We start from the raw sequence: 11,589 nt of genomic DNA, 5'->3' as shown, positions 1-11,589 counted from the left end.
GGGGATGTTTTTGTGTTTAGCAGACATCAAGTCCACTATTTGAAAATGCGGCTCGAGCGATTCCGATGTCAGGAGTATCAATGATTCCAAATGCAATCAATCACTACGGAGGGATTTGGAGCTGACCTTTTTGTCAACTATTAAAAGTCTACACACCCGTCTGGTCCAAATGCCAGGTTTTCTTCCCCAAAGCGAAATCAAACTGAAACTTGTTCCACATTTAATGCGACCCATAACCTGTACAATTATTTATATATATATATATATTTTTTTTTTTTAAAGAAACAAATCAAACATCGCGATAATGCGCACACGTTAACTGTGGAGGTTCACTTTTCACACGCCGGCCACCATTTCAAAACGAGTTCAGCTGTTCTCCGAGGCCTCGCGCGTTACAAGGCAAGAAAGCGCAGGCGAGCCAAAATGCTGCGCGGGAAAAACAGCACGTCAAAGAATCCTTGCTTGAAATCGAAAATAACAAAATCAAACAAAGCAACAGTAAGAAAGAGAAAAAGCGGCATTTTTCACGCGGTCGGGACGCGTTTAAGATCATCGCGACGTCGCTTCCGTTCAGACTTGAGAGCTCGGACCGGTCGGCCATTTGCAAATTAAAGGCCCGACCCGGGGCCGGCTTCGTATTGATTTTTCAAATCAGTTGCGTGGCCAACGACTTTTGACACCAGACGTGATGAGCTCACATTTTGTGCTCGTGCTTCGAACTCAAGTTGTCGTTTTAGCAAGTCCGGACAAGACCCGGGTTGTTAAAGTTTGTTGTTTTTAGTGAGTTTTTATTTTATTTTAAGTTTTGTTTTTTAATTTCTGTTTTCAGGGTGGTTCTGTTAGTTTGTATTAGTTTGAGTTATTTAAAAAATGCTTAGTTTTAGTTTTAATTTAGTTCGTTCCGCTGCCACATCTTCGACTTTGTGATCTTTCCGGTCTCTCGACATCCCTTTTTTTCTTCAAACTTCGAACCCTTACTCATTTTCTTGTTAGTTTACAATTTGCGTTAAGTTATTTTCATAGTTTTGGGGGCGAATAACGATCGAATCGGCTCAGGAGCTCAGCACCGCGATGCCTTCCCGTTCAGCTCCGCCCCGGAAGTCCTCAAACTTGTATCATTTGTATTAAAGAATTATAATTAATTCAACAAACGATGCCTCAGTCAAATCTAATATTGGGGTCGAAGCGATGAAAGAAAAAGGGGGTCTTCAAAGCAGCACCACTTGTTATTTTAATTTTTTTTTTTTACTTGTTCCAAAATTGTGACCTGCTTCAAACCCTCCGCCTCGGCCCCGATGCTAACTGCCTACGAGCTGCAGATGTCTCATCTACCGTATCATTTCTACCGGAGTCTGCTCACGAGATGGGAGGAGCAAAATGGCTGCCATGTCGCTTCAACGGCTTGTCGCTATCCAGTCCGATATTCAGATCAGCGCATCTTTACAAATAGCTTCACTTCGCCTCATCCAATATGGCCGCGGCGTCAACGTACTCTCGACGGCGTTGCCGTCTACCGTCAGCGGGCGCCATTCAAAAGATGGATGCACGGCAGCGAATCGATCCAGATACGAGGGGCAAGTTCATTTGGTCGGTCCCGGATTCATCATATGTGCCTCTTTTTTTCAGGTCGTAGGTCAAATGAATAGTGGCCATTTTTTCGTTTTGTTATCATAAAAACCCGTCCGGCACTTGGAGGGGTGTGTAGACTTTTTCTCTGGCCTGCGGTGGAGTCGATTTGAAAGCGTTTGGAATGAAGAGAGTGCTCGCCGCTCGCCGCTCGCCGCTCGCCGCTCGCATTCCCAACAGAGCGCTGATGTCGTCATCCCACCTGCAGCAGCGTGGTGATTTCCGGCACTTCCACGTTGACCGTTTCCAGCAGCATGATGGTTTCCGTCAGCGGGAAGCCGCGCCCCCCCGAAGACTTATCGCCTTCCTCCTCTTCGTCGTCAAAGTTGCGCCGAGACATGCTGAACACGCACACACGCGCGCGCCATGAGTCAATTTCAATTTGCCTCACAAGATTCATTCCTCATTTGCATATTTGGACACCAGAAAGAAGCTGACAAAATTGTCAAAATCATTTGCTTTGTCGGCTTCGGAAACGTTCGCAACGCGCCGTTGACGTGCCGGTTTGGCGACTTTTCATCCTCCAAACACGGCAGATTGATATCGAACCTCTGCCGAAGCCTGATAACGCTCCTCATCTTTAGAAGCAGGTGTGTTGGAGGACAGAAACATCGAAAACCTGCACGACTCCGGCCCTGGCCTAAAGCCTGCTGTGCCGTATTGGGATCGTGTTCGTTATTGATTTGTCTTGAAGTCACGAGATGGCATTAACGTTTCATGTTTGACATGGCTGACATGAGCGGTGCCGTTTTCTTTTCATATTTGGAGCATTTTGAACATGAAGCACATTTTTGGAGTCGTAATGACGATGTCCAACGGCAGACAAACAAGGGGCGGGTCTTTTTTGTTTTGTTTTCACCTTTACAAAAATTATTTCATTATTGTAATTGCCAATAAAGATTTGCTTCTCGATGAGGAAAAAAGATGAGGCGACGTCCCTTTGGGAAGGTTTTTGTTTTGCTGATTTCATTGTGGCAGTTTTTGGGGAAAAATTGAGAGAAAAACGCGAGCCCCCAAAAAGCCGATGCCGTTTGGTTCCGTACGGGGACGGGGACGAGGACGGGGACGGGGACGAGGACGGGGACGGGGACGAGGACGGGGACGTTTACCTGTGCCGCACCATCTTGAGCAGGTGCTGCGTGTACAAGCTGATCCAGTTGTTGATGAAGAGGCGCAGGCCGTCTTTGAAAGGTTGGAGGTCAACCTGCAGCCAGCCGTTGACCAGGTCGTAGTCCTCCAGCTCGTTCACTTCCAAAAGCTGCTTTTGGAGCGCGTTGATCTGACAAAACAAAAAGCGCAAGACTCGCAAACAGGAAGTGCGCGTGGCAAGACAGGAAGTGAGGAGGTTCAAGTGCGTGCGCGGACGCGCTCACTTTACAGCGGCTGTGAGACCGACGGCGGCCATCTTGCATTGCCGCTCTTATGGCGACTTCATAATAAATGAATTCAAATTACATGAATTTGACGCTTCCGATGAAACGTTCGGTCGGAAATAAAACTTAGAAAAGAGAACTTGGAATTGCATTGAATGCAAATGTGCTGACATTTTGGTTGTGGAAATAGAAAATAAGGTGAAAACAGGAAAAATGCTGACCTTCAAGTTAGCCACACTTAGCAAAGGGTTCTTATAGTTTTGGAATGTTCATTTTAGTTCGCTTTTATTTCATTCTGGGTTTTGTTTTGAGTTTTCAGGGCGGTTCTGTTCGTTTTGATTCGCTTTAGTTTAGCTTTAGTTTTCATTTGAAAGATGATATTGCTCGCGTGCAACATTGACATCAGCACCAAATAATGAAGTCACACGTTCGTTCCTTGCTCGAGTTCAATGAAGAAGCAGACGAGGCGAGCGTCGCAGCCGAAAGTGGAGCACGCAAAATGGTGGCCTCGGAGCGACGTCGTCTGAAGATGCTTTTCTATTGGCTGCTGATAGATGACATCACTTCCGCGTGACACATTTTCTTTATTGCGTTAATATCCTAAAGAATATAACAAAGGCTCTTGTATTCAATTGCCAAAGATGAAGACAAAGGACATTTTTGGCCAAATTAGAGTTCGTTTTAGATTCGCCAACGTGAGTTTTTTGTTTTTTAAAAAGCATTTTCGTTTTGATTTTATTTCGTGAAGGAAAATGTTTTGGGAATTTTGGTTGGAGTCATTTCATTGGTTTTTCGTTATCTAAAATAACCTCGACTGGCAACGCAAGATGGCCGCTGGTGGCTTCACGGCTCACGACAGTTGGGAGGCCACGTTCCATGTCCAGGTCATTTTGAAGAACAGAATGGGAAATGAACAGGAAGTGAAGTCCATCTCGAGAAGGAAGGAAACAGGAAGTGAAGCTGCTCTCAAAGAGGAAGCGCGGCGGCGGGCGTTCACCTCTCTTTGAAAGTCGGCAAGCGAGGGCGGAGCCTCGTCCACGTCCTCCTCGCCCTCCTTCAGCCTTCTGCCGTACGTAAGGAATTCTTGCATGACGCCGCGTTTGTGACTCTGCCACAGCGGCGAGAAGCGGTCCAGGTCGGCCTTCAGAAGCTCCGCCTCCTCGTTGACGTCCTGCAGGTGTTGCATCACTTCCTGTTCCAGCGCCACCAGATCGGCGTTGTCCCGCAGCGCCTCCTGTGCCGCGGCGAAGAAGGCCGCGTCTGTGTGGCTCAATGCGACGCGCGACGGTTGGCGGCGGCGGCGGCGGCGGCTCACCTGGTAGTTGCCTTGATGGGCGGTGGAGATCCTGGGCGGCAGACTGGCGGCCGCGTGGATGTCGGCGATGAACGACTTGAGGACGTCGTTCAGGTCGGTGCTCAGGGACGGATCGAAGACGCTTCCCGTTGGCTGCAGCTGCAGCGACACCTGCAGCAGCGCGCCGCCGAAACTCTGCGCACACGCACACGCGCCGACGCGGAAACGGCGGGACAATATTTGAGACTCCGATACTCTGCGGGGGGACGTTCGATTTTGACGCTGATTCCAAAACTGCCGTCATTTCTTCCTTCCCGGGAACTTTATTTCCAAAGTGAACGTGAAACGTGACGTCAAGTCTGAACTTTCTGGACACAAACAGCTTTGTGGAGCATTTGGAGTCCTCGAACGTCACGTATGCTGCACGCGAGTCACAATCACGTTTGTTTCGTGACGCGAGCACGTCAACACTTTCAACGCTCGTCTTCTCTCGTTGATCGCCAAACTCGAAAAAGCCGCCCGCAATAAATGCTATCGGCGGCCTCGGTTCGAGGTGTCGAGGCGGTCGTTCAGTAATCAGAAGGTCGTCTGTCCGATGCGGGGGTCGGACAGACGACCTTCTGGTTACTGCAGGACGTTCCCAACAAACTCCTTCGCTCCTTTTCTCTTCCAATCTACACCATGATAGAACTTGAACCCTGAACTTGAACCCTGCTCCCAAACGTCGAGCTCCACCTGCTCTCCTGAACACACAATATGTCCACCTTCCTCCTCCGCATCGTGTCCACCAGCTCTCTACCTTTTCCTGTCGTGGTTCCAACATTCAAAGTCCCTACTCAGTCCTAGACTTTCCTCCTACGAACACACTTCCTCCTCCTCCTCGTTCAGCCAACAGGAGTCCAGTTTCCACCGGCACCCTGCAGGTCAAGGGTGTCAAACTCTCGTCCCGGCGGGCTGCAGTCCTGCAGGTTTCGGATGTTTCCGTTCTCCAACGCAGCTGATATACGATCAGCTCATCAGCCTGATAACGATCCTGCTGATTGGAATCAGCTTGCGTTGGAGAACAGAAACATCCGAAACCTGCAGGACTGCGGCCCTCCGGGACCGGGGTTTGACACCTATGCTGTAGGTCAACAGCACCGATGGCTGTCGTTGTTAACCCGACCCGGGTATGGAAGTCATATTTGATTTGTCCTCACAAGGGTCGCTGGAGCCTATCCCCCAGCTGGCTTCGGGCAGTCGGCGGGGTCACACCCTCAACGGGTTGCCAGCCAATCGCAGGGCACGCAGAGACCAACAACCATCCACGCTCACAATCGCACCTATGGACAATTTGGAGCGTTCAGTGAACCTGCCGCGCATGTCTTTGGAATGCGGGAGGAAAGCGGAGCATCCGGAGGAAACCCACGCAGGCACAGGGAGAACATGCAAACTCCACCCGGGAAGGCCGAAGCCCGGACTCGATCCCACGTCCTCTGCACTGGGAGGCGACGTGCTAACCAGTGAACCACTATGCCGCCCATATATATATATATATATATATATATTAGGGGTGTTAGAAAAACTCGATTCGGCAATATATCGCGATATGACAATTCTTGAATCGATTCGATATGCGGCCGAATCGATTTTCAAACATCAATTTTTTATGTGAATATTCAACAAAATGTCTTACTTGGGATTAGGTTTCACACGTTAAGCATGGAAGAATGTTATATTAATAGAACATTAAGCCGTAATATTTGATTTCAGTGCTGTTCAAACATGAAACAGGTTCCAACCTGTTTGTTAAATGCAGCGGCTCACTTAGAAGCCTGAATTTTCAGATCAATACATTTTCGTACAAATCTTGATTAGTATTTTCTAAATTTGAGGAAAAAAAAAATCATTTATAGATTCGCATTGGGATTAATCAGTAGCGAATCGAATCGTGACCTATGAATCGTGATACGAATCGAATCGCCAGGTACGAGGCAATTCACACCCCTAATATATATATATATATATAATAGCGTTAGTTAATATTAGTATTTATTAGTAATACTTATTGTTTAATAATTCTTTGTATTTTGTTAATATTTATTATTATTATTATGTTCATATCCATCGTGTCATAAAAGATCCGCCCTTGTATGGAAAGTGCCCAAATAAGTCCACATTTGAAACGCTGTCACTGGAAGACGCGTGCGCGCGCGCTCACCATCGGCGACATGTTCTGCGACAGGAAGCTGAGCGAGTGAAGCAGCATCTGGAGGATGCCGTCCTGCACCAGCTGGTCCAGGTGGTTCAGGTAGGCCACCCACTCGGGCGACGACTCGTCCTTGGCGCCGTACAGGAGCGCGTTCTCCTGCGGACGCCGCGGGCGCACAAACGCAACAATTCAGCACGTTCGCCATCGGCTGCCTTGACACGCGAGTCGGCGTGGGAGTGGGAGTGGGAGTGGCTCCGTGACCGTGACAAAAGCCAATCTGGACTCTTGAAGCGGGTCGGCGTCTTGAGCCCGCACGCGCCCCTCACCTTCGTCAGCCGCATGACCTGGTCGGCGCCCTCCCGCACGCACGTGTAGCTCTCCTCCGTAGCGCCGCTCTTCTCCAGGAAGTCCCCCGAGCGACTGATCAGCGGCAGCGCGGCCCAGCCCTGGAGGCGGGGCCAGTGTTAGGAGGAAGACCTCGACGGGCGCGCGCAACGCCACGCCAAGCCACGCCCACCCACCTGCGTGACGGTGCACATGGCGGCCATGTTGGCCCGCGCTTTGTTCACTGAGGTGAAGAAGACCGCCAAGCTCTGCCTCTTGCGCTCCATCAGCTCGTGAACATCTGAAGGAACATTTTCCATTGAGCGGAATGAAGAAGCATCGAAGTCCCTCGGCTGCAATCCGGGAGTCGCCAACGATGATTGGTCGCGCGTTGGCAGCCGCAATCGCTCGTTCCAAACTCCGGGCAGCTTCTTGTCATTTAAAGGATAACCTTAATGGGCCAAAGACCCGAGTTTGACACCCCTGATCTAAGCGTTTTCGAGGTTTCCCTCCTCCAACACACCTGCATCCAATAATTAGCATTGTTAACAGGATTGTGAAGCGCTTGCTGGAGAAGAGAAACGTTGACCTCGTCATCGTCTCGTGTTCAGCACGCCTTTGACTTATTTTGTCTTCAGACTTTTGGTTTTTGACTTCCGCTAAAACTGTCAGCTAACTAAGACAACTTCTCCATACCCCCCCCCCCCCCAAAAAAAGTTGTCTGAACACAAGCAAGCTAAAACGTATCATTAATAAGCTGTTTTTCTGCCCCCTGGTGGTCAAGGCACATACCAGAAGGAGTGGCACAACAATTGAACTGAAGCAGAAAAGGTTTGAACTCAACAACTTGAAGTTTTCTTGTTTGAACAAGAAAAAAGAAAAAAATCCAGAATTAATGATTCTATCAACGACCCGAACTTCGCACCACTGCACGACGTCGCCGTCCTCCATAAAGAGTGAACACGTTTTGGGAAGTCCCGACGAACGCTTGTGAGCGTCCTGCGACCTCAGACGTCACCTTGGCTGGTCCAGGTGCTGTTCTGCAGCTCCAACAGGCTCCGCCTCTGCTCCTCCAGCTCATCCTGGATCAGAGGAAGCTCTACCGGCAGAGCTCCGCCCACCACCTGGAAGGCCGCCAAGCCAGGTCACAAAACGCTGAGGCGTGTGCGCGCGCGCGCGCGCGTCTGCGTACCTGGTTGAAGGAGGACACGATGTTGATGAGGCTCAGGTAACTTCTGCCGATGTCACGTCCGCAGCGCATAATTTCGGCAGTCTGGGGGCGGAGCTCCAGATCCTTCTCCCAACAGGCTTGCTTGATGTCGCTCAGCAGCGCCTCCAGCTGGACACGCACACACACACAAGTTTGTTTTACTATCTTTGTGGGGCCATCTCATTGACATCATGCATTTCCTAGCCCCGCCCCCTAACCCCGACCATCCAAAATGATTGCCTACCCCTATTCCTTACCCTAGCCTCAACTATAACCCAATTCAAACCTAAACTTTAGAACCAAGTCTTGACCCTCAAAAAGAGGTCTGAACTTGTGGGGCCCAGCAAAATGGTTCCGCATGGACGGGTGGGCCCCACAACTGTGTGAAATCCTGAAATGTTGGCCCCATTATGTCACAAAAACAAGACCATGCGCGCACACACACACACACACACACTTTTCTGTTCTTATCATCCACGCGGGCTGAAATTTCCAGCTGGATGGAATTTTATTTTGAAAATTGAGAAGGTGACTAATAAAGCGAATTAAGAAACGCTTCCTTTTGTCATGTTGTGCTGGCGTAGGTGATGTGAGGTGCGCGCGCGCGCGAGACCTTCTGTCCGCAGGGAATTCCCAGCATGCCTTGCTCCTGCTGCTGGATGAGCGCCATCTGGAGGACGGCGGCGGCGTCTTGGTCCAGCTGCCGGCTCCACTCCTGGCGAACGCCGCTTCGGATGTCCAGCAGCGTGTCAGCGATCCTTTGGAACTTCTGACGCACCGTCTCGCACGACTCCACGCACCTTCACACGCGCGCCGCAAATAATCATCATCATCATCATCATCATAATCAGATCATATTTGCAGGGGATCGCCAGCGCATATAATGGATGCCCGTTCAAAAAAAAAAATGCTGATTTTCTAACCCCACCCCCCAAAAAAGGGGATGCCCCCCCCCCCTAATTTTTTTTTTCTTTTCTTCTTCATGGGGGGGGCGTAACAAAAAATAATTACGAAGCACTGAGTTATGGGAGCATCAGTTTTGATAGCATGAAAGCTCGCTCTTTGACAACATTTTTGTTTCTTCTTCATGCAAGTTATCGTCTTTCAAGAGAAAAACTTTTTGGGCTTTGAAGAAACTTTTCTGACATGTCATATGGAAGTTAACAAAAAAAAAAGGGGGGGGGGGGCAATGTTTACTTTAGAACACACCCATTAGGGGTCGTGCCTGCCCAACAAGATGTTTGTGCCGACCCGCTACGTCTCCCCCCACTCCCTAATTTGAGAAACGGATCTCTAAAAAGAAATGTTTGTTTTTTCTTCAAAAAGCTCCGTGATGCAAAATATTCATAAGAAGCAATGTTGTGAGTTGTTTGTCTTTTGTGAAAAAACGTTTTCATTTGGTTGCCAGTACGCCAGTTCGGGTTGCTCGATTATGGGGAATATAATAATAATGATTATTTTGGCAATACAGTGGAACCTCAACCAAAAATCGGAGTAAAAAATGCCTCGGAGTTTGAACTCATTTTCGAAAACCCGAGCGGAGCCGAGCGGAGCCGAACGAAGCCGAATGCTCGCGTTGCGATAGTGGAGACGAAGCGCTGCTCATTTCCAGTCCGATCGTGAATACTCCCGGAGGTGCTCTAGCCTCGCAAGTGCATTTGGATTTTTTCACGACCATTTTCTTCGACATGGGACCAAAGGAAGACAGCAGTGGCAGCGGTAGCAAAGAAAAACATACGCCGCTACGAACCATTATCGCGCAGTTGTAACTACTGTGACTACTTCCGTAAATCCTGGCACGAGGACCCCCCTTAGCTGTTCAACAACGTGCCTGACGTTAAACAAGGCACGCAAGGACCGTTTAGTAGTCTAACAATATGCCCAATGTCAAATACACAAACTCAGCAGTGAACTAAAGCTAGCATTAACGTAGCATTTATCATCCGCTGATGCCATCACACCACAACAGGTAAGGTATTTTTTATTGTTTACTGTACTGTACTGTACTGTAAATGTAAAAAACATAAATAGAAATTAAAATAAGATTTTTCAGTTTTGGAGCTTGGGAACGAATTAATTGCATTTATATTATTTCCTATGGGGAAAAATGTTTCGGAGGTTGAACAATTCGGACTTTGAACACTTCGCAGGAACAGATTATGTTCAAACTCCGAAGTACCACCGTAATTGAAATCACGATTATTCAAACAATGACTTTTGGGTACAAAACAAGAAAATGTTTAAGCATTCAAAAATATTAAGACCAATATAAAAAAATTTGAAAAAATAATGTCATTTCCTTTTGGACCAAACAGAATTTATAATAAAATATATTTATAATAATACTAGAGCTGTCAAACGATTACATTTTTAAATCAGATGAATCATATTTTAGAATTTTGATTAATCAGGATTAATCGCTGAATTAATTCATACATTTTTTATCAACAATTTTTGCCCACCAAATTTGAAGAGCACACGTTATGTGTTAATTCTTTCAACATTTAATGTTATGAGGACGTCGTCCGCATTTGTTTTTGTCCATTGCGCTCATCCTTCTCTTTTTCTATCAGGTAATTACTTGCATAAAAATGACCCCAATATTTGGATATGAACAAATATTCTGAATGTCACAAACATGTATTAAATGTTTTACTTGAATGCGAGTGCAAACACAACCTTCCAATCCACGTCAGCCGCAGTCAAAATTAAGTGTGATTAATCTGCGTTGTTTGTGATCAATCAACGAATTAACGCTTTAACTTTGAGGGCACTAAATCATATTTATTTATTTATGCTGGCAAAAACTTAAAGTTGGTGTGTGCAGTAGGATGAGCATTTATTTTTTGGGTACAAAACAAGAAGTTTCAATGTAAAAACAAAACAAATAAAAAAAATATGTAATAAAACTCTTTAAAAGACTAATTATGCAAGTTCCTTTTGGATGAAACTAAATGTATGAAACGAGTTCTTTTCAAATTTAAAAAAACAGCAAACAAAACAAAATGGCGTATGCGCCCTCCCGCCTTTAAAGGGAGGCGGCGAGAGAGCGCGAGAGCGTTCCCGGATCTCGGGGCAAAGACGCGGTCGTGCGCTCCCAGCCGGCCTTCGTGGCTTAAAGGGACAGTGTGTAGAATTTGAGATAAAAAAAAAAAAAGTTCATTCAATAACTCCTTCACTGCCAGCCCAGTAAAAATCGACAAAGTATACCCGGACTTCGCGGAACATTCCTGGAGGAGGCCAAGCCGGAGGCATGACATTGGGCAAACTGTCTGCACTCTCAAAACAAAAGTTTGTGGGTTTGACGGGCCACACGCCGTCGGAAAGGTCTCGTCGAGACCAATCCGGGGTTGCCAGTATGTCCCCGGTAGGACTTGGGGATCCGGAGATACAGCCCCGGGAAATCCCCAAATTTGAAATTTAAATTGAGTTCCTACGCCGTGTAAAAATCCGGAACGTGCCCCCCCCCCACACTAATTATCTTACAAATGCCGGGCCGCACCTTACAGGGGGAGGCTGACATGTTTGGCCGCCATCTTTTTGCTACGGATACCCGAAGGAGGACTTCGTG

The 11,589-nt window shown here is 47.6% G+C and overlaps 1 protein-coding gene across 4 annotated transcripts in view; it reads right to left on the bottom strand.

Annotated features, from left to right (window-relative positions):
- Positions 1 to 11,589, bottom strand: part of LOC147180221 (dynein axonemal heavy chain 17-like) — a 28,702-nt gene that overhangs the window by 1,721 nt on the left and 15,392 nt on the right. For all 4 annotated transcript variants that reach the window (XM_086074959.1, XM_086074960.1, XM_086074962.1 and 1 more), the window contains 10 exons: positions 8,632 to 8,818; positions 8,001 to 8,147; positions 7,827 to 7,932; positions 7,006 to 7,109; positions 6,811 to 6,930; positions 6,494 to 6,640; positions 4,315 to 4,488; positions 3,997 to 4,233; positions 2,736 to 2,905; positions 1,829 to 1,967 (listed from right to left, as the gene is read on the bottom strand). In XM_086074959.1, the coding sequence (XP_085931085.1) occupies positions 1,829 to 1,967; positions 2,736 to 2,905; positions 3,997 to 4,233; positions 4,315 to 4,488; positions 6,494 to 6,640; positions 6,811 to 6,930; positions 7,006 to 7,109; positions 7,827 to 7,932; positions 8,001 to 8,147; positions 8,632 to 8,818 (1,531 nt within the window). The remainder of the gene's footprint in view (positions 1 to 1,828; positions 1,968 to 2,735; positions 2,906 to 3,996; positions 4,234 to 4,314; positions 4,489 to 6,493; positions 6,641 to 6,810; positions 6,931 to 7,005; positions 7,110 to 7,826; positions 7,933 to 8,000; positions 8,148 to 8,631; positions 8,819 to 11,589) is intronic.

Source organism: Leptonotus elevatus, chromosome 1 (genome assembly GCF_054856555.1).
Source record: "Leptonotus elevatus isolate MCC_2025b chromosome 1, RoL_Lele_1.0, whole genome shotgun sequence".
Classification (NCBI taxonomy): domain Eukaryota; kingdom Metazoa; phylum Chordata; class Actinopteri; order Syngnathiformes; family Syngnathidae; genus Leptonotus; species Leptonotus elevatus.
The sequence above is the reverse complement of the archived record's forward strand: the minus strand, read 5'-3'. Positions and strand labels throughout refer to the sequence as shown.